This window comes from Myotis yumanensis, unplaced genomic scaffold (assembly GCF_028538775.1).
Source record: "Myotis yumanensis isolate MYYU_CA2020_CCGP unplaced genomic scaffold, mMyoYum1.0.hap1 SCAF_4, whole genome shotgun sequence".
NCBI lineage: Eukaryota > Metazoa > Chordata > Mammalia > Chiroptera > Vespertilionidae > Myotis > Myotis yumanensis.
This window is the reverse complement of record NW_027223755.1, coordinates 82,715,422-82,737,866: the sequence shown is the minus strand read 5'-3', so window position 1 is coordinate 82,737,866 and position 22,445 is coordinate 82,715,422. Positions and strand designations below refer to the sequence as shown.

The 22,445-nt window shown below is 41.4% G+C and overlaps 1 protein-coding gene and 2 pseudogenes across 7 annotated transcripts in view; 1 reads left to right on the top strand and 2 right to left on the bottom strand.

The window, feature by feature from the left end:
* GTF2I (general transcription factor IIi) overlaps window positions 1-22,445 on the bottom strand; it is a 121,456-nt gene that overhangs the window by 55,767 nt on the left and 43,244 nt on the right. For all 7 annotated transcript variants that reach the window (XM_070412822.1, XM_070412821.1, XM_070412818.1 and 4 more), the window contains one exon: window positions 12,536-12,613. In XM_070412822.1, coding sequence (XP_070268923.1) covers window positions 12,536-12,613 — 78 coding nt within the window. The remainder of the gene's footprint in view (window positions 1-12,535; window positions 12,614-22,445) is intronic.
* LOC139008388 (5-azacytidine-induced protein 2 pseudogene) lies at window positions 3,121-3,934 on the top strand (annotated as a pseudogene).
* On the bottom strand, window positions 7,663-10,360 carry LOC139008980 (phosphoethanolamine/phosphocholine phosphatase pseudogene; annotated as a pseudogene).

The window sequence follows — 22,445 nt, the reverse complement described above, 5'->3', positions numbered from 1 at the left end:
TTGTCTTTTGTTGGGCGGCTCCTTGCTGGACAAAATCTCCAGGCGTTCTTGCTGGCTGAATATCTGGTATGCTTGCTTGGATTTCGTTTTCTACTAAGTGCACAGACTGCTTATATGCCGTCTCCCGGCGTCCCATGTGAGACTGGATCTGGTGGACCTGTTTGTGCGTTTGCTGGTACAGCGGTTCCATGTTGCTGGCCCAGCCGGGTCCAGTTCCGGCTTCCTCCGAACCTGATTCTGCTTTTTTTTTTTTTTAAAATATATTTTATTGATTTTTTACAGAGAGGAAGGGAGAGAGATAGAGAGTTAGAAACCTCGATGAGAGAGAAACATCGATCAGCTGCCTCTTGCACATCTCCCACTGGGGATATGCCCGCAACCAAGGTACATGCCCTTGACCGGAATCAAACCTGGGACCCTTCAGTCCACAGGCTGATGCTCTATCCACTGAGCCAAACTGGTTTCGGCTGATTCTGCTTCTTGAGTGTGTCCCTTATGGGTGCAAGGAGTTGAAATCTGCAGTTTGTTGGGTTAAACTGCAAAAGCGCAGGTGGTTCCTTTTGTGCCACTGGCACAGCTTGGGTGGTGATGTAAATTGAGTAGGACGGGGTCTCAGGGAGTCACCAGGGCGGAGCAAACAGCAATGGCGTCTCCGAGACTCCTCACCTCTCAGTGACTCCATGTCTCAGTGACTCCGTGTCTCCGCGTCCCTGAGTGCCAGCAAGCAGCTCCAAAAGAAAGCCGTCCTCGCTTTCCGACCTGCTGCAAGGCAGTCCCGCCTCTCCCCATAGGGGTCTGGGACCTCAGAATTCCACCCCAAACAAGCTCAGTGGATTTGAGAGTTTGTAACCCCTTCTGATTGAAAAAAAAACCGCTTCTTGAGTGTGTCCCTTATGGATGCAAGGAGTTGAAATCTGCAGTTTGTTGGGTTACGCTGTAAAAGCGCCGGTGGTTCCTTTTGTGCCACTGGCACAGCTTGGGTGGTGATGTAAATTGAGTAGGGCGGGGTCTCAGGGAATCACCAGGGCGGAGCAAACAGCAATGGCGTCTCCGTGACTCCTGGACTCTCCTCGACTCCACGTCTCCGTGTCCCCGAGTGCCAGCGAGCAGCTCTGTGAGAAAGCCGCCCTCGCTTTCCAACCCACTGCAAGGCTGTCCCACCTCTCCCCGTAGGGGTCTGGGACCTCAGAATCCTGCCCCAAACAAGCTCAGTGGATTCGAGAGTTTGTAACCCCTTTCGATTGAAAAAAACCGCGCATCCAGTTGCAGCCTGCCTGGCGCATGACTCCGTACCTCTGTTCTTGGCGCCTCTGCATATCCTACTCAGTCTCAATGTGCTTCTTTCTTTCCTTCCAGTTGTAGAGCTTCCACTGGGCCAACTTCCCCATGGTTCTGAATGATAGCTGTTTGTCTTATAGTTGGTATTTTCAATGTTGTTGTGGGAGGCAGCACGCACAGGTCTGTACCTTACGCCGCCATCTTGGTTCTTCCCAAAGTATATTTCTTAGGATTTCCATTATACAGAATTCCTGTTTATTACTGACTTCTAAATTACATTATGTTCAGGGAATTTTTAAAGGCTATCTGTGAGCAAGTATAAAGTCAATTTTTGTGAAAGATCCATGCTTTGTAAACACTTATTTGCTAGAGTTCTAGATATACATCAATTAGCTCATGTTTTTAAATTGTACAGTTCAAATATTCTATCATTTATAAGTAACTCAATGACTAGAGATCTGTAAATATATCCTAATTCTGTCAATTCTTTATTTCTATTTGTATTATGATGCTACATTGTTAGGTATATAAAATTAATGATGACTTTATCAACTTAGTGACTTATCCTATCTAGAGGCCCGGTACACGAAATTCCTGCACGGGTAGGGTCCCTAGGCCTGGCCGACCATCAGGGCCGACCTGTGGGGTGACTGGCATGGTGATGGGGGGGGGGGGGGGGGGGAGGAGGGCACCGCTGGCACCCACCTTGGCTGGCTTGGCACTGCCTGTTGGCTGGCCCCGCTCCCCCTCCCACTGGTCACCTCCCTCTTCAGGGCAACCGGCAGGGCGATCAGGGTGCTCCCACTGGCACCCGCCTTGGCTGGCCTGGGGCCTGAGGCTGGGGGAAGCTCCTGCGCTGAGGGTCTGCTCTCTGGTGATCAGTGTGCATCATAGCAACCTGGTTCAGCTGGTTGTTCTGCTGTTCAGTCAATTTGCATATTAGCCTTTTATTATGTAGAATAAAAGGCTAATATGCAAATTGTCCCCTCGAAGGGGAGTTCGACCTGGGGATGGGGTTGGCCAACCAACGGCTAGTGGCCCCCCACCCATCTGGCCAACTGGGGCTGGCCACGGGACCCCTATGGGTACACGTGCACCAAGCCTCTAGCTACTATATATATTCTGTAGTCTTACTCTTTATACCTGTTACTTTTTCTTTTCAATTTCCTTTAGCATACTGACATAGGTCATTAAAATTTCTAATTATCTATGATGTTTCATTTTAGCTATAAAGGTGGGTTTTTAACAAATGTATTCATTGATTTTTTTTTTTTTTAAGAGAGAAAGGAAGGGAGAGGGAGAGACAAAAACATCAATGTGAGAGTGGCTGCCTCCTGCACACTCCCAACTGGGGATTGAGCCTGACCTGGAATGGAACCACCCAACCAACAGAGCCACAGGGCCAGGGCTTACTCTGTATCTTTTACCGGCATACATTTGGAATTTGATCCTCACGCTCAAAATGCTAGTAGTGTCTACCAGGCATTGTGAAAATCGAGTGTTACCAACAGTCACATCTGAGGACCACTACCTTAGAAGAAGACTGACATGGGAATACGGAAAGTTTTGGAGGAAAACATAAATGTCCTTATGTAGAAGAATGAACATATGACCACACAATATAACCACCACAATAAGAATATTAAATCTACATGTGACAAAATACATATACCTTGGGAACATATATTGAAGGACTGATACATAAGAACATATACAGGTGGCCTGGGCGCCAAGCGGGGGCGGCGGCAGCCCCCTTCCAGCGGGGAGAGCCTGTGCGGGCGCTGAGGGGGCCAGGCCCAGCCTCGGGCATGTTGCTGGGTAACGGGCCTGCTCCCCACCGCGATGTACCCCGAGAGTCGGCCTTTGCTGGGGAGGCAGCGGTGTTTTGGAGGAAACCGGAAGCCGGTGCTGACCCCTGGCGACCCGTTTGGAACGCTGGGGAGCTGGGGAATCCAAACTCAGAGGCCCTATGTAGCCTGACAGGCTTACAGGCGTTCTATTAGATGAAGAAACAAGTTCTGTGGGACGAGAACAAGTAAATAAGGCCTATATGCATATCAAGAGGTTTGCACCGATAGAGCTAATTAAAAGAGCAAATTGGATAAAATGAACAGACAACTCTGAAACTTTGAAAGTACTGAATGAACAGTTGCAATCTAAAGAAGTAGAACTCCTCCAGCTAAGAACAGAGGTGGAAACTCAACAGGTGATAAGGAATTTAAATCCACCTTCATCAAACTGGGAGGTGGAAAAGTTGAGTTGTGACCTGAAGATCCATGGCTTGGAACAAGAACTAGAACCGATGAAGAAAGAATTTAACAATCTCAGAATAGAGCTACAAAAAGCCAAACAAACGCATCCATCTCAGGAAGACAATCTGCAGAGCAGAGCTCTCCAAAGACTAAGCATTTCAAATGATGATATGCAAAATGTATACTGGGAGCTGAAGAGAGAAATGTCTAATTTACATCTGGGGACTCAAGTACAAGTTGAACTACTGAGAAAACTGAAAACCCCAACTGCGATCAAGAAAGCCTGCACTCCTGTAGGATTTATGGAAGACCTTGGGAAAGACAGCACAAAACTGCTCTTGATGAATTTCACTGCAACATACAAAAGACACCCCCTGCCGAAACCGGTTTGGCTCAGTGGATAGAGCATCGGCCTGCGGAATAAAGGGTCCCGGGTTCGATTCCTGTCAGGGGCATGTACCTTGGTTGCGGGCACATCCCCAGTAGGAGATGTGCAGGAGGCAGCTGATCGATGTTTCTCTCTCATCGATGTTTCTGGCTCTCTGTCTCTCTCCCTTCCTCTCTGTAAAAAATCAATAAAATATATTAAAAAAAAAAACACAAAAAAACAAAAGACACCCCCTCTCTCACCAAATGGTAAAACTCTTTGCTGTAAAGATTTTATCAGAGAAAGCAATTCTGCAATCATGGACAGATAACGAGAGACCCATTCCTCATGACTATTCAAACTTTCAGGAACACTACTCGTATGACAGAAATTCTCTGGAAAATAATTCTTGGGTACTCCCAAGCCCTCCTAAATCAAATGAAACAGCATTTAGGAAGACTAAAAATAAAACTTTACCTTTACCCATCCTGCCACACCCCCATAACTTGGATCAACGTAATCAAAACTGCCTTTATAAGAATTAATTCTGAAGAGATCTGTGACTTGGTCATGAGGTTGCTGTCCTCCAGCAAAGATACTCTTGATTAAACTTTTGCAAAGTTCTTCAATGTACACATTTGCACATACTGTACTGTATTATATAGTTGATTTCCCAGTATACGAGAGCAACCCTCCAGCTTCACATTCTGGCTAAGAATCAGATATATACTACTAATAAATTAATAAACTTGAGGTGTTTCAAAAAGAAAAGAGAACATATACACAACATATATAGTATGATACCATTTGTATCAAGCTTAAAAACAGAAAATATTATACATATAATGGATATAGATAGATAGATACTTCTCTGGGGATATATACACAGTAAAAGTATAAAATCATTATGAGGAAGGATGACCATCATTTCAATGACAATGGCTAACTCAGGAGGAACAGGGGAGAAAGTGAGAATTCGGGAGAGCTCAAAGAAGGGTGTCAATTACATTTTTGGCATGTTATGTCATGTGGGAATGGGGACAAGAAAATATTAAGATTCAGTAAACCTGAGCAGATGTACATTTTGCTTGTAGATTTTAGACATTTCATTTTAAAAAGCACTTTAGAAATTATAATACAGCAATGCAAATAAATGAAGTATACCTAACAATATGTCTCACAAATTGTCTCACAAAAGAAGCCTAAAACAAAGAGTACACGCTGAAGGATTCTATTTATATGAAATACAAAACAGAAAAACTAATCTAGGCTGTTACAAGTCAGGACAAGAGTTGGTTGCCAGGAAAGTAGTCCAAGGGAAAGAACTTCTAAGATACACTTAAGAGGCATAAAGCACAAGTGACAAATCTGAAAGGAGAAACAGATAAACCCACAGAGACCATTTGACATTTTAATACTCTTGCAATTTATAGAACAAGTAGACAGAAATATCAGTAAGGATACAGCAGATCCGTACCACTGTATCAACCAACCTTAACAAAGTTAAAATAACCAAAATTATACAAAGAATGTTCTCTAAACACAATGGAAATAAACTAAAAATTGGTAACAGAACCATATCTGAAAAGTCCACAAGTATAGGGAAATTAAAACTACACACTTCTTTATAAATCACAGAACAAAGAGGAAATCACAAGAGAAAGTAGAAAATATTTTGAATGGAATGAAAATACAAATCAAAGTTTATGGGATAGTGCAAAAGTAATGCTTAAGAGGGAAGTTTATGGCATTAAATGCTTGTATTAGAAAAAAAATCTCAAATCAATGATTTAAGCTTCTATCTTAAGAAATAAAATAAAAACAGATAAAATTAAGGCAAGCAGAAAAAAAAAAACATTAAGAGCAAAAATCACAAAGTAAAAGCTGGGTCATTGAGGAAAAAAATTGTTTGAGAAAACTATAGAGCTGGACCAATGGTCTCTAGAGATAGTTTTAATTATCACAACTAGAAACTGCTACTGATACCTGGTGGTTAGAGATCACGGAGGCTACTAAACATCCTATGATGCATAGCATACAACACATACCCACAACAATGAACTGTTTGATCTAAATATCAATATTGCCAAGCTTGACAAAACATGAGCTAGGCCTACCAAGGAAAAAAAAAAGACACAAATTACAAAATTGGAAATGGGAGATCAATGATAAACTTTACAAATATTAAAATAAAAAAGAAAACAAGACAAAGTAGACAAGTTCCTTAAAAGATACAATTTGTCAAATCAATCAAGAAGAAATTTATAAACAGTCCTAAATCGATTAAAAGAAATTTAAAAATAACCAAGTAGGGTTTATTATCCCAGGGATACCTAGATGATTCAACATTTGAAAATTAATATCAATTACCATTTGAATATTCTAAACAAGAAAAATTATTTAATCACCTCAGATACAATAAAGGACATTTACAAATACCCAGCATAAAAATTCTTCACAAACTGACACAGGGAACTTCCTGAAACTGATGAAGAACATCAACAAAAAACCCACAGCTATTATACTGAAAGATTTCCTTATAAAAGTGTGAACAAGGTAGGGATGTCTGCTCTCACTACTCCAATTCACCATAACACTAGATGATCGAGCCAGTACAATTAATATATATTAAAAAAAAGGAAAAATAACAGTATCTACTAAGAAAATCCCCAAGATTTTACAAAAAGTTGCTAGAATAATAAGTGAATTTTAACTAGGTCACAAGATACAAGGTCAGCACATAAAAAAACCTATTGTAATTCTATATATTAGCAATAAACAGTTGGAAGCTGAAATGTAAAAGAACAGTACCACTTAAGGCAACACAATAAACATTAACTACTTAGATATAAATCTAACAAAGTATGTACAAGATCTCTATACTGAAAATAATGCAATGATAATGGAAATCAAGGAAGAGCTAAAATGATATATATGCCATGCTCATTAATTAGAGTCTATATTAACACACTGAGGATGGATCACGAGAATTCTTGTGTTTTCATATTACAGTGTTTTACAAAGTATCATACTTTAAAAAGATATTAGTTGTAAGAACATGTAATAAATAACTATAAAATGCAATGGGTATTTAATTTTAAGGCATGCCTTTAATACTTATGCAAAACTTTTTTTTAATACTCGTTCAATAGAAACTTATCTGGCCACTGGGTAAAGCTAGCAATAAAACTACTAGTCCGCATTAAGATATTCAAGCCAAGTTTGTCTATAGATTCAGCAAAATTGTCATTAAGATCCCCAAAGGACTTTTTAACCAATCAACAAGCTGATTTTAAAAATTCATATGAAAAGGAGCTAAAATAGGCAAAATAATTTTTAAAAAGAACAAATTTGAAGGACTCTCACAGTCTAACTTCAAGACTTACTATAAGTTACAGTACTCAATGTAATTTTTGCAAAAGGACAGACACAGATCAATGTAAGAGAATATACTCAAGAAACAGAGAGATGTAAAGGTAATGCATTGGAAAAGGGACAATTTTTTCAACAGATGATACTGGAAAACCTGAACATCCAAAGGCATTAAGTGTCAGCTCAGTATCTTGAACACTATACAAAACCCAGGTCTAATTAATCACAGACCTAAGTGTAAAGCTATAAAAACATTTATGAAATATGGAAGAAAATCTCTGTGACATTGGGTCAGGCCAAGATTTCTTAGCTATGATACTTAAGCACAATCCATACAAGGGGAAGAACATACATTAAAATTTTTTTAAACATATTTTTATTAATTTCAGAGAGGAAGGGAGAGGGATAGAAACATCAATGATGAGAGAATATCATCAATCAGCTGCCTCCTCCCACTGGGAATTGAGCCTGCAACCTGGGCATGTGCCCTGGCTGGGAATCGAACTGTGACTTCTTGGTTCATAGGTCAATGCTCAACCACTGAGCCATGGCAGCCAGGCAGAAAATACATACATTTGACTTCAAATGAAACTATTTGCAAATCACACCACAAAGAACTTTTACTCAGAATATACAAAGAATTGTCAATTCAATTATTGGGAAAAAGATGCAAACTATATCTCAGGTAAGATGCAAACTATATCTTTACTAGGTAAAAAACTAGTTGTCAAGCTCTCATCTTCTTCAATTGCACTTAAAATATCATTTCATATAATCTTTTACCCTCTCAAAATATCTGATTTCCAACCCTTTCCTCCTCTCCCCCTTCACTTGCTTAAATAGCTCTAAACACCGAAGAACAGGGGCTTGGGTTTCACTGGCTCTGCTTTAAAAACATCATGGCTTTCTGTTCCATAAGAGAGGAGGGGACCGCAGAGGGCCCAGCCCAGGGGGGTGACTGGTTAAGTCCCTGGTCTTGCTGCATAGACGAGGCTGGAGTACAAGAAGACACCGAGGCCCAGCTGCGAGGTTCCTGGCTGGTCCGACCCAAACCGGACAGTGTGCTTCCTCGTTCCACCACCAGGAAGCGACTGTTCCATCTGGCTTTTCTTCCTTTGGGGTTGCTGCTGCAGATGGAGGCGCACGTCGTGGGCGGTCTCCCCAACACCACGGGCACCACCATAGCACTTAACGAGCTGGGCTTGACCTTCTGTGCCTCCTGGATAAGGAGGTGCCTGGGATAGCCGCGATGCGGGAAGGCCACGTCACCGCTGGTCAGCAGCCCCAAGGGGCAGAAATCATTGGCGAGGCGCTCGAAGTGCACGTCTTGGGTCCGCTCGCACAGGTAGTCGCTGAGCACCTTGTGCTTGCACCATGTTGGTGCGTGTGGAAGGGCCGCAGCGGCAGCAGCCCCGTGCATCGGGCCCCGACAGGTTGCTGAGGATGCGGCGGAACACACCCAGAGCGCTTTCCACGCCGAAGGTGTTGGCATCTGAGATGAGAATCACCTCGAAGCAGGCTCCCTACTGGGCCACAAACTGTATAGCATGTCGTCCATGCCCGGGGAGAGGGGGAGGGCTTAATAGACGGCACGCAGGTCCCGCAGTTGCACGCCCTGCTCACCCAGGTACTTGAAGACCCGCTGCATGTACTCATAGAAGTTCTCGCGGTGGGTGGCGCACCGGCCCTCCAGCAGCCTCTGGACCGGCGTGGCGCGCACTATCAAGTCGCCGCTGTTTTTGTCCACGATAGTCTCGTCAAACTCGAAGGTCAGGAGGAAGCGCGCAGCGTGCCCCGCACCGCCATCCCGCCGTCCAATTCCCCGGAAGGACCGTGTCAGCGGGTGGAGTTTGTGCCAGAGTCCGAAGCAAGCGAGCAGCAGAAGCAATGGAGCTTGGGGAGGTAGGAGCCTCCCACGCCAGACCCCGACATGCCCTAGACGGGCATCAGAGGCCAGCAACGGAAAACACCCAGTCATGGTTGGTACATCACCCCGAGTACTACCTGTAGGGACTGTTGGTCTCCAGCCCTCATCCAGAGCTCCTGTAGGGCAGTTTTGTGCAGAATGATCAAATCATTCTGTGTCGTCCAAAAGAATTCCTCAAATAAAAGGGGCACAGGATTCTCTGAGCTTCTCCATCAGGGTGCGGAGCGGCGGCTGCAGAAGTCTGTCCCGGCTGAGTCTGAAGTGCAGAGTGGAGAGAGGGGCTCGCGGAGGTATTCGGGCGCAGGATGAAGCCTGGGTGCTTACGGGAATTGGAGGGGACGAGGTATCTTACCCTCCCTCGGATTTCGGGGCTCCGGCTCATGAGTGCCTCCGGTCTGGAGGGGCCGTGGATGATGTGCGTCTGGGCCGTCCCCTCCACCTGCCTTCCATCCCCTTGCCCGGGCCACCACGCGTCCCCTTTACATGCCCGGGAGCCAGAGCTGGAGGCGCTGGCTCTGCAGCTGCTGCAGCGCCCGAGTCCCCGCAGTCTGCGCATGTCACAAGCGGCTGTCCCTGACTTCCAACTCTTAACTATTCAGTCATCATCACTCCCAATTTCAAAAGGGGACAGAAAAAAAGCTTCTATAATCATGGATGACATAATGGAAATGTTAAAAAGGCAGTAACGCCCAGCCAGAGTGGTTCAGTGGTTGAGCGATGAGGATTCCCGGTCAGGACATATATCCGGGTTGCGGACTTGATTCCCAGTATGCGGCATGTGGGAGGCGGCCAATCAATTATTCTCTCTCATTGATGTTTCTATCTCTCTTTCCCTCTCCCTTCCTCTCTGAAATCAATTTTTAAAAAACTATATTTTATTGATTTTTTACAGAGAGGAAGGGAGAGGGATAGTTAGAAACATCGATGAGAGAGAAACATCGATCAGCTGCCTCCTGCACACTCCCCACTGGGGATGTGCCCGCAACCCAGGTACATGCCCTTGACCGGAATCAAACCCGGGACCGTGAGTCCACAGGCCGATGCTCTATCCACTGAGTCAAACCAGTTAGGGCAAAATCAATTTTTTTTAAAATGGCAATATCAAAAACAAAAATAAACCTATTTTAAAAATTAATCATAAAAAAGTGAATATTAAACAATATTAAATGTATACAAATGTTATTAGGGTACCAACAACTGCTTAAAGGCTAAATATTTTCTAAAATTTTAACTTTTTAATTAAAAATCCTCAAAATTATCTCAACCTTTCAACTATGCAATTCCAAATGTCACATAAAATGTTCAAAACTGACAGATAAAATTCACTATGAAATGGTTTAATATATATATCAGTTATTCATTCACATGATTACAAACCAGAATAAATTTATTCATAATATTTTTATGTTACAGAACTGATAAAGGCTTATCTTTTTTTTTTTTAATATAGTTTTATTGATTTTAGAGGGGAAGGAGGAAGGAGAGAGAGATAGAAACATCCATGATGAGAGAGAATCATGGATCGGCTGCCTCCTGCTAGTCCCCCACTGGGGATCGAGCCCACAACCTGGGCATGTGCCCTTGACCAGAATCGAACCTGGGACCTTTCAGTTCGCAGGCCGACGCTCTATCCATTGAGCCAAACTGGCTAGAGCAACGCTTATCTTCTTAAATGAACTAAACCTATTAAACAAATGCATATTAAAAACAAAATGAGGTTTCATTAAGACACTCACTAAAATGGCTAAAAAGAACAAGACTGACTGTATAAGTGTTGACAAAGATGTGAAGCAACTAGAACTCCCATACCCTGGGGAAGGAAATGTTAATACTATATGCTCTGTGTAAAGTAGTTTGGCAATTTCTTAAAAAGTTGAATACCTACCATATGTCCCAGCTATTCCATTTTTAGGAATCTACTCAAGAGAAATGAAGGCATATTCCACACAAAAATTTACACACAAAAATTAATAGCAGCTTTATTTTTTAATAGCCCCAAACTGGAAATCAACCAAATGTCAATAAATAGAAAGGGATAAACAAATAGAAAGGGATAAACAAATTGCTGTATAGCCATACAATGGAATAACACTCAATAATAAAATGGAATTAGCTAGTGATATATGCAACATCATGGATGAATTTCAAAACAATTATGTGGGATGAAGGAATTCACATCACCCTACCCCAAGAAATAGTACATTCTTGATGATGATTCCATTTATATAAATTTCTTAAAAATGGAAACTAATTTAAAGTAATAGAAAACAGAGCAATGATTGGTTAGAGAGAGCAGTGAATGACAATGGGACACAAGGAAACTTGGAGGTTAGGGACATTTCATTATCTCGATTGCAGTGAAAATAGCATGATAAGCATATATAAAAAACTAATTAGATTTCACTCTTTAAATGTTTTGATGTACCTTATGCATCTATAAAAATTAAACTTATTATTAAATCTAGAAAATATTCTAAACTAAAATCCATTGATGCATAAAAGAGAACTCCATTGTGAAATTATAACCTTTAATTCCTTCCTCATAATTGAGCAAAAGGTAACAAAATAAAAAACAGCTAAAATTTGTCTCACCTTTTATAGATTTCTAAGATGATGATAGTTATTTTTATTGCACAAATAGAACCATTAAAGTTTCAGAAGACCATTTATGCCTTAAATAATGTTAGAAACTGGAGTTGAATTCTAAATTGTGCCACTTTTGTTCTTTTAAGAATATTAGTCCTGGCCAGTGTGCTCAATGGTTAGAGCATCGGCCAGTGCACCAAAGGGTTGCAGGTTGGCTCCTTGCTCCCAGTCCAGGCATGTGTGGGAGGCAACCAGTCAATGTGTCTCTCTCACATAGATGTTTCTCTCTCTCCCTCCCCACTTTCCTCCCTCCCTTCCACTCTCTCTGAAAAGCAATAAGAAAAAATATGCTCGCCCTAACCGGTTTGGCTCAGTGGACAGAGCATCAGCCTACGGACTCAAGGGTCCCAGGTTCGATTCCGGTCAAGGGCATGTACCTTGGTTGCGGACACATCCCCAGTAGGGGGTGTGCAGGAGGCAGCTAATCGATGTTTCTCTCTCATCGATGTTCCTAACTCTCTATCCCTCTCCCTTCATATAAATTTAATGGCTACTTTACATTTCCTCTGTAATTGTTTAAGTTTATTATATTGTCCTGTTTTTAAAATCTGTTTTATTCTAGTGCTAAATTACAAGTATACATGCCAATCAAGGAACAATAAATAAAAAGCATTTCAAGAACTCAGGCAACTGATAAATTTAAATTTTCACCACTAATAACTTTTGGAAAGAAAAACTATTAGATAGTATTACCTTGAATGTTATATTGATAGTAATCGGGATCTTCTGATTCTTCCTTTACTGTCACAGCTGCCATTTCCAAAGAAATACCTGTAAAAGAAAATAAAATTACACAATTATACTTCAGGGCACTCAGCTAAATGGTGCAGGGAAATCTATTCTGCCCTCCTAATAATGCGTATAACACATATATAATTTAAAGACTTTGAAAGGACAAAAGTATGCTAGGTAGCAGGGGAGGCAGGGGAGAGGTATGAATCACCTAAAACCCAACCAACCAAGACAAAGTTTTAGCCACCATTAATATTCTGGGATCATTTACTGCCAGATTTTTTCTCTGACAGTGCTTACCTTTGGATTTAAAGAACATTAATCAAACTCTATATTCATTCACTATTAAAAATACTTTGCCAGCCAATGGAAATTACTCATAAACATTAGTTTTAAAAACTCAATGTTTCAGAGTAAAGATGGCATAATTTTTACCCATATTATAATGAGATACACTAATGTTTTTTTCCTCCTAAAAAATCCCTTTGTTAACAGGTACAAAGCACACTTTTCTGCATAATCCTTTGCCCACAATCAGGACAGATAATTTGAAGTGCACCTTTGTAGCCAGTTGTAAACGAGTGCATAGTATACAATTCCACGCATAAAAAGGTCAGAATTACAGAAAAGAAATCTTTGTGATTAAAACTCAAGTAATGTCAATTATACCTCAATAAAATTGAAGAAAAAATAAACTAAAATGCACAAAACTCTGGCTAAAAATACTCAAGCAAGTGGCTGACTTTGGGAAGAGTAATGAGAGTAAAGTCAATATAAAAATATTGATTTTATATTTTATAAAATCACCAGGGGGTGGTGCAGAACAAAGGAAGGCCCCAGCCAGCAGCCAGCAGCCGGGGAAAGGCAGGCCCCGGCCGGCAGCCAGAAGGCCCCGATTAGCCCTGATCACCGGCCAGGCCTAGGGACCCTACCCATGCAAGAATTTCGTGCACCGGGTCTCTAGTATTGTAATAATTAGGTCTGCTGTCAGGAGGGTTCTAGACGTATTTATGGGAAGGATCACTTCATGAGGTATGTAAATGTCTAACCACTATGCTATACACCTGAACGAATACAATGTTGAATGTCAATTGTAATTGAAAAAAATGTTTAATAAAAACAAATAAGTATCCCTTGCTAAGCAGTCTCACAGGGCTAGACTACAGGAGCTTTCAAGAAAGGAAGATTTCATCATATGATTGCATATGCGGGAGTAGATAATACTCTCAAACATCTTTAAGAAATGAACAAGGAGAGATTAAAAATGGCGGCAGAGTAAGTGGGTGTGGCACCGCTCCCAGGACCAAACTGGAATTACAAGTAAAATACAGAAAAACTTCCTAAATAATCAACAAAAGACTCACTGGAGAGAACTCTGATAACCAAGATGGGAAGTGGACACCGCATAGAGATTAGATGGGTGGAAGTACGAGAGGGCTGATCGGGCGCCCGCAGACGGCAGCTGATGTTCCAGAGAGATAGCTGTGGGGGGTTGCCACTGAGAACTCTGGATCTAATCGCCAAGCTAAGCCCCCCAGCAGAGGCACCAGAACTGAGAAGGGTACCCACATAACATACGGCTGGGAAAAGCAGTGGGGTTGCTGTCTGATAGGGAGAGATGGCTGGAAGGCACCCTCTTAAAGTGCCAGGACACAAAATTCCCTGTGAAGCCACTCACCTTGTGCTCCGGCAGAGGGAGGGCAGAGTGGACTGGAGTTGTGTGAGCAGAAGCCAGAATTGGGGGCTCTGGGGTAAGAGCTCAGAAGGCAGACACCCTGGTTTCTTGTGCAGAGGTCATCTTTCTCACACAGACATTTGCTACACAGGTGGCTTTGCCTGAGGTGAAGACCTTTGACCCACCATACTAGAAAACACCTAGCCCCACGGTAAAAAAAAGTTTCTGAGGCCCAATAAGAGACTGAGAATAACAATTGGCGTCTAGGCAGAAGTAACTGCCCCACCCTGTAGAAAAAAATCGAAGTACCTCTGTGGATGTTGGCCTGAAGGCAATTCAAGACAGAATCCTATCAGTTTGTAGACCAGCGGTTCTCAACCTGTGGGTCAAGACCCCTTTGTGGGTCAAATGACCCTTTCACAGGGGTCGCCTTAGACCAGTGATGGCGAACCTATGACACGCGTGTCAGAGGTGACAAGCAAACTCATTTTTTTGGTTGATTTTTCTTTGTTAAATGGCATTTAAATATATAAAATAAATATCAAAAATATAAATCTTTGTTTTACTATGGTTGCAAATATCAAAAAATTTCTATATGTGACACGGCACCAGAGTTAAATTAGGGTTTTTCAAAATGCTGACATGCCAAGCTCAAAAGGTTCGCCATCACTGCCTTAGACCATCAGAAAACACATATATAATTACATATTGTTTTTGTGGTTAATCACTATGCTTTAATTATGTTCAATTTGTAACAATGAAATTGGGGGTCACCACAACATGAGGAACTGTATTAAAGGGTCGCAGCATTAGGAAGGTTGAGAACCACTGCGTAGACAGAGGCGATCTCTGGAGGTATTGAGTCTTTGCCTAATCTAATTAGACAGAAACAGTGTTTGACACTGTCTGCACTAGAGACTGAGAGGCATAGCAGATCTACCTAATACACAGTCACAAACCCAAACAGGCAGCCAAAATGAGGAGACATAGAAACAACACCCAAATGAAAGAACAAGAGAATTCTCCAGAAGAAGAGATAAATGAAATGGAGATAAGAAATTGATCTGTGCCCTAGCTGGTTTGACTCAGTGGAAAGAGCATGACTCAGTGGACAGAGCATTGGCCTGGGGGCTGAAGGGACCTGGGTTTGATTCTGGTCAAGGACACATGATGGGTTGCAGGCTTGAATTCCAGTAGGGGGCATGCAGGAGGCAGCCAATCAATGATTCTCTCTCATCATTGATGCTTCTATCTTTCCCTCTCCCTTCCTCTCTGAAATCAATAAAATATATTTAATAAAAAAGATTTATCTAATATAAAGTTCAGAATAATGATGGTAAAGATGCTCAACAGCATGAGAAAAGATACAGTAACTATGAAAACAAATAAAGAATGGCACAGCACAAATAAAGAACACATTGGAAGGAATACACAGATTAGGGGAAGTTGAAGATCAAATCAGCAAATTAGAAGACAGCGTTGAAAAAAAAATCACTCAGAGAACCAAAAAGAAAAAACAATTAAAAAACAGAAGAACATCTTAAGGGAGCTTTGGGACATTAAACTTAACAATATTCGAATAGCAGGTGTGCCAGAAGAGGCAGAAAAAGAGAAAGAGACAGAGAAGGTGTTGAAGAAATAATGGCAGAAAGCTTCCCTAACCTGTTAAAGGAAAAAGTCACACAAGTTCAGGAGGCACAGAGAACCCCAAACAAAAAGAATCCAAACAGACCCATGCCCAGACACATCATAATTAAAATGCCAACAATTAAAGACAAAGAGAGAATCTTAAAGGCAGCAAAAGAAAAGCAAACTGTTACCTACAAAGGAGCTCCCATAAGGCTGACACCTGATTACTCATCAGAAACTGTACAGGCCAGAGGGAATGGCATGAAGTACTCAAGGTAATGGGAAGCAAGGATCTGAAACCAAGATTACTATATCCAGCAAAGCTATCATTCAAAACAGAAGGTCAAATAAAGAGTTTCCCCCCAAAAAGGCTAAAGGTGTACATCACCACCAATCAGCATTACAAGCAATATTAAAGAGATTGCTGTAATGAGAAGAGAGAGAAAAACCTAGGTATACAGAATTAAAATGGCAACAAACAATACCGATCAATAATCATCTTAAATGTAAATGGATTAAATGCTCCAATCAAAAGACAGCATAGCTGAACAGATACAAAAACTTGACCCAACCATATGCTGTCTACAAGAGTCCCACCTCAAAACAAAAGACACACATAGGATAAAAGTGAAGGGATGGAAGAAAATTTTTCATGCAAATAGATTAAAAAAAAAAAAAAGCTGGAGTAGCAATACTCATATCCAACAAACATACTTCAAAATAAAGGCCATGACAAGAGACAACAAAGGTCACTACATAATACTAAAGGGATCGATCCAACAAGAGGATATAACCCTGATAAACATATATGCACCCAACATAGGAGTACCTAAATATATATATAAAAAACTTCTAGAGGACTTTAAGGGAGAAATTGACAATACAGTCATAGTAGGATACTTTAACACCCCTCTGACTTCACTGGATAGATCTTCCAGACAAAAATTAACCAAGAAACAGTGACTCTAAAGGACACGCTGGATCAGATGAATTCAATTGACATTTATAGAACATTTCACCTCAAAGCTGCAGAATATACATTCTTTTCAAGTATGCATGGGTCATTCAAAAGATAGACCACGTATTAGGACACAAAACAAATCTCTACAAGTTCAAAAGATTGAAATCATATCAAGCATCTTCTTAGATCAGAGTGGGATGAAATTAGAAATCAACTATAGTAAAAACACCCAAAAACATTTAAACACATGGAGGCTAAATAGCATGTTATTAAACAATGAATGGGTTACTAACGGGATCAAGAAAGAAATAAAAAACTTCCTGGAAACAAACGAAAATGAACACACAACAACCCAAAATCTCTGGGACACAGCAAAAGCAGTCCTGAGAGGTAAGAGAGAAACTGAAGTTATAGGCTGAAAAAATATACATGTAAATGTATGTATGTGTATGTAAACACGTACATACACAGATTCCCTAGCTTTGTCTTGTCCACTTAGAAGCAGTGACATCCCAATTGCAACAGCACATCCAGCACCAAGATACTGATTCCTTAATACCACTGTCCTCAGAAAGAAATTGGGGCTTCTTATGAAACAGATGGCTCCAGGGCTGAATTAGAGAAAGAATAAGATAAACCCTGACCACCCTGTTTTCCAAGAAATTAAAAATGAAAAGTTCTATATAGCTGATGGTGATATTTTCAAATGACATAAAGATCAGGAATGGACACAGAGGACATCCTGAAATGGCTCCCAATAGCCAGAATGAGGATTATTTGCAAATCAAAATAAATAATAATGATAATGGATTGGAATGCATTGAATAAAATAGAAACATATGGCCCTGGCTGATGTGGCTCAGTTTGTTGAGAATCGTCCTGTAGCTGGTTCCATTCCCGGTCAAGGCAAATACCTGGGCTGGAGGCTTGATCCCCGCTAAGGGGTGTGTAGGTAGCAGCCAATGATGTATCACCACCAAACCAATATTACATGAAATGTTGAGGGTATTCTTTAAGAAGAGGAGGAGAAGAAAGGAGGAGGAGGGGGAGGAGAAAAGGGAGGAGAAGATCAAATATATGAACAATAAAATGGCAATAAATACATAACTATCAACAATTGTATCTAAAAATCAAAATAAACGAACAAAGAATCTAATGAACAAAAGGAACTAATGAGCCCTGACCAGTTTGGCTCAGTGGCTAGAGCGTCGGCCTGTGGACTGAAGAGTCCCAGGTTCGCTTCCAGTCAAGAGCATGTACCTTGGTTGTGGGCACATCCCCAGTAGGGGGTGTGCAGGAAGCAGCTGATCGATGTTTCTCTCTCATGGATGTTTGTAAGTCTCTATCCCTCTCCCCTCCTCTCTGTAAAAAAATCAATAAAATATATTAAAAAAAAAAAGGAACTGATGAATAAAAAATTGAACCAGAGGCATGGAAACATGGAACAGACTGACAAATCTCAGAGGGAAGGAGGGCAAGAGGGAAGGGGGAGGAGTGAAGGGGAGCTGAGAGAGATTAACAAAAGATCTTACATGCATATATGCATTACCTATGGACACAGACAATAAAGTGGTGAAAGCCTGGGGCAGGGCAGGAACCAGGTAGAGGGGGGGTATTAGGGGGGAGGGTGGGGACATCTGTAATACTCTCAACAATAATGATTTAAAAATATATATTCCTGTAATAACGAAATACTGTAAATATCCATTTTTCTTTGCCAATCAGAGGCTAATTGTAAAATACATACAAATAGAGGCCCAGTGCACAAATCTGTGCATGGGTGGGTTCCCTCGGCTTGGCTGGTGGTCAGGAACGATTGGAGGGGCTGGCCGGCCAGGGGGAGGGACCGTGGGAGGTTGGCCAGCCAGGGGGAGGGACTGAGGGAGTTTGGCCAGCCGGGGGGAGGGACTGTGGAAGGTTGGCCACTCACGAGAGGTTGGCTGTGGGAGCTCACTGACCACCAGGGGCAGCTCCTGTGTTGAGCCTCTGCCCCCTAGTGGTCAGTGCACGTCATACCAACCAGTCAACTGGTCATTCAGTCACTTAGGCTTTCAAATATATAGACTAGAAACCTGGTGTATGAATTTGTGCACGGGTGGGGTTCAGCTGACCAGCCCTGATGGGGGCCCAACAAGCAGGGGGCAGGAGGGGCCGCAGGAGTTGGCCAGCCGGCCCCACCCTAATCGGGGTGTTGGGGGCCGGAGTGGCTGGTGGGGGGGCCAGGGGCGCGATCGGGGCCCAGATCAGGCTGGTTGGCTGCTGCAGTACACGTCATAGCCACCGGTTGTTCTGCCATTCCGGTCGCTGGGCTTTTGTATATATAGATGATCTTTTAAAATTATGTATTATTTTTAAAGGATGAAATTGCTTTCATTCTGAGTTTTATCATAAAAGCAGGATAAGAAAAAATTGTAAAAATAAAATTTATAATCAAGTTAGGAAGAGCTATGTCCTCTTTAAATAAGCAAAAACACTTGTGCCCTAGAAATGGAACATTGCAAGAAAGCAAACATTAAGTAAAATTTCACAGATCACACTCATATCTGAAAGAACTTGAACAGTAAAAATCATTTTAACTATAACCCTGCCGATGTGGATCACACACCAAAGGGTTGCGGGTTCCTGGTCAAGAGCATGTACCTGGGTATCCCTGTACCTGGGTATCCCTACCCCGTCAGGAAGCATGCAGGATGCAACCAATCAATGTGTCTCTCTCACATCCATGCTTGTTTCTCTTTCTCTCTACCCCACCCTGCCACCACCCACCCTTCCAGTCTCTAAAAATCAATGGAAAAAATATCCTTGGGTGAGAATTAACAAAAAATTTTCAAAAACAACATTTAAACTATATAGTAAAAGTGAGAAAAGAAGGATTGAAAGTAAATAGTATAATAATGATATCCTCATTTTCCCTATATTCACAGGCAACAAAAACAAACTTTAAACTACACAAAATACAATGTGGTATTGTCATAAAAATAAGTACTAGAGTTCAAGGGAATAGAAATGAAAGCAAATGTAGCTAATTGATCTTTGACAAAGCAGGCAATCATAGAAGAAAGGAAATCGTTTCAATAAATGGTGCTGAGCCCTAGCTGGTTTGGCTCAGCTGGTAGAGCGTTGGCCTGTGGACTGAAGGGTCCCGGGTTTGATTCCGGTCAAGGGCACACATGCCCAGGTTGTGGGCTCGATCCCCATTAGGGAGCGTGCAGGAGGCAGCCGATCAATGATTCTCATCATTGACGTTTCTCTCTCTCCCTCTCCCTTGCTCTCTGAAATCAATAAAAATATATTTTAAAAAATAAATGGTGCTGAGAAAACAGTACACACACACACACACACACACACACACACACGGAAAACTAGGTTGCACCAAAATTTTAAATCTTTAGGCTTCAAAGGAAACCATTAACTCAAAAAAAAAAAAAAATAAGGCAAGAAAACAAACAATCCAATTTAAAAATAGATATGGCCTTTGGGAGATCATGATGTGTCAAAGTAGATTCATCAATGTGCACAAATTTACCATTCCGAGGTGGGCTGCTAATACCAGGGGAGGCAGAGCATGTGTGGAGGTAGAAAGTACACGGGCTAGCCGGTTTGGCTCATTGGCAGGGGTCCTTAAACTACGGCCCGCGGGCCACATGCGGCCCGCTGAAAACATTTATCCGGCCCGCCGGGTGTTTTTGCCGCCGCTGCCTGTTGCTGAATTTGTTCATAGTTTATTTTTAAACTATAGTCCGGCCCTCCAACGGTCTGAGGGACAGTGAACTGGCCCCCTGTTTAAAAAGTTTGAGGACCCCTGGGACAGAGCATCAGCCTGCAGACTGAAGGGTCCTGAGTTTGATTCTGGCCAACGGCACATGCCCAGGTTTCGAGCTCAATACCCAGTAGGGGGTGTGCAGGAGGCAGCCGATCAATGATTCTCATCATTGATGTTGCTATCTCTCTCTTCCTCTCCCTTCCTCTCTGAAATCAATAAAAAATATATAAATAAAGAAAGTATATAGGAACACTCTGTACTTTCTATCCAATTTTACTGTGAAACTAAAACTACGCTAAAAATAAAATGTCTATTTAAAAGCAAAAAAAGAAAAGAAAGAAAAACCCACTAGGACAACTATAATAAAAAAAGAAAGAGAACAACAAGTGCTAACCAAGATATGGAGAAACTGAAACCCTCATACACTGCTGCTAAGAACATAAAAAAATGGTGCAGCCACTTGGTAAAACAGTTTGTCAGTAGCTCAAATTAAGCAGAGAATGACCATAAAACAGCAATTCATTCCTAGGTATCTACCCAAGAGAAATGAAGATGTATTTCCATACAAAGACACATATGTGGATGTACACAGCAGTGGTAGTCAAAACAACCCAAAAGTGGAAACAACTCAGATGTCTACCAAACAGTCCAAGGATTCTAAAAAGGTATATATCCATACAATGGAATAACATTCAGGTCTGAACTACTTAAACACACTACAACATGTTTTAAAGATGAGCCTCAAACACGATACAGAGTAAAAGAAGCAAAATGTGCCCTAGCTGGTTTGGTTCAGTGGATAGAGCAACGGCCTGTGGGCTGAAGGGTCCCAGGTTCGATTCAGGTCAAGGGCACATGCCCAGGTTGCAGGCTCGATCCCTAGTTGGGGGAGTGCAGTAGGCAGCCGATCAATGATTCTCTCATTATTGATGTCTCTATCTCTCTCTCCCTCTCTGAAATCAATAAAAATATTTTTTTTAAAAGAAGCAAAATGTAAAAAATAATGTGTTATTTGATTTCACCTGTATTAAATGTCTATAATAGGGTGGGTATAGGGAGTGACTGAAAATTGGAACTAGGTTTCTAGAAGCAGTGATGGAAATGTTCTAGAAGTAGATTGTGGTGAATATTGCAAAACTTTGTATACTTACACAACATCATTGAATTATATACTTAAGACAGGTAAATTTTGTGGCATATAAATTATATCTCAATAAAGCTATCCAACAAAACCTATATGAAATAACATTATAAACATAACATTTAAAAATAAGGAATTGAATAACAAAACAAAGATTAGACTTAAAAAGTTTCCTTGCTAAGTAGAAAATGGGTGTGCAAAGAGAAAAGGAGAATAAGAGAGTATTATATTGAGTTTTGTAAAAAGGACAATAGAATTAGCTGACATTTTACACTATTATTCCTCTATAACTGGGAAAAAAACTATTAATAAATGTTGTCTACAAATGTGTAATTAGCAACAAATTCCTAGCTACTATTTATCAAACACGTTATCTTTTAAGGTTTTCTATCATATAACAAATAATGTCACCACTGAAATAAATTTGTCCACTTCTCATCAAAACAGTAAGTAATGAGTCAAAATATAACCTACTAAATTAAAGGATTTCTTACTTAAATTTCATAATTATTTTTAAAAGCAGTAGTACAGCTTGGTTGGTTTGGCTCACTGGATAGAGTGTCAGCCTGTGGACTGAAGGGGCCCGGGTTCAATTCCAGTCAAGGGCACATGCCTGGGTTGCAAGCTCCATCCCCAGTGGGGGGCATGCAGGAGGCAGCCAATCAATGATTCTCATCATTGATGTTTCTATCTCTCTCTCCC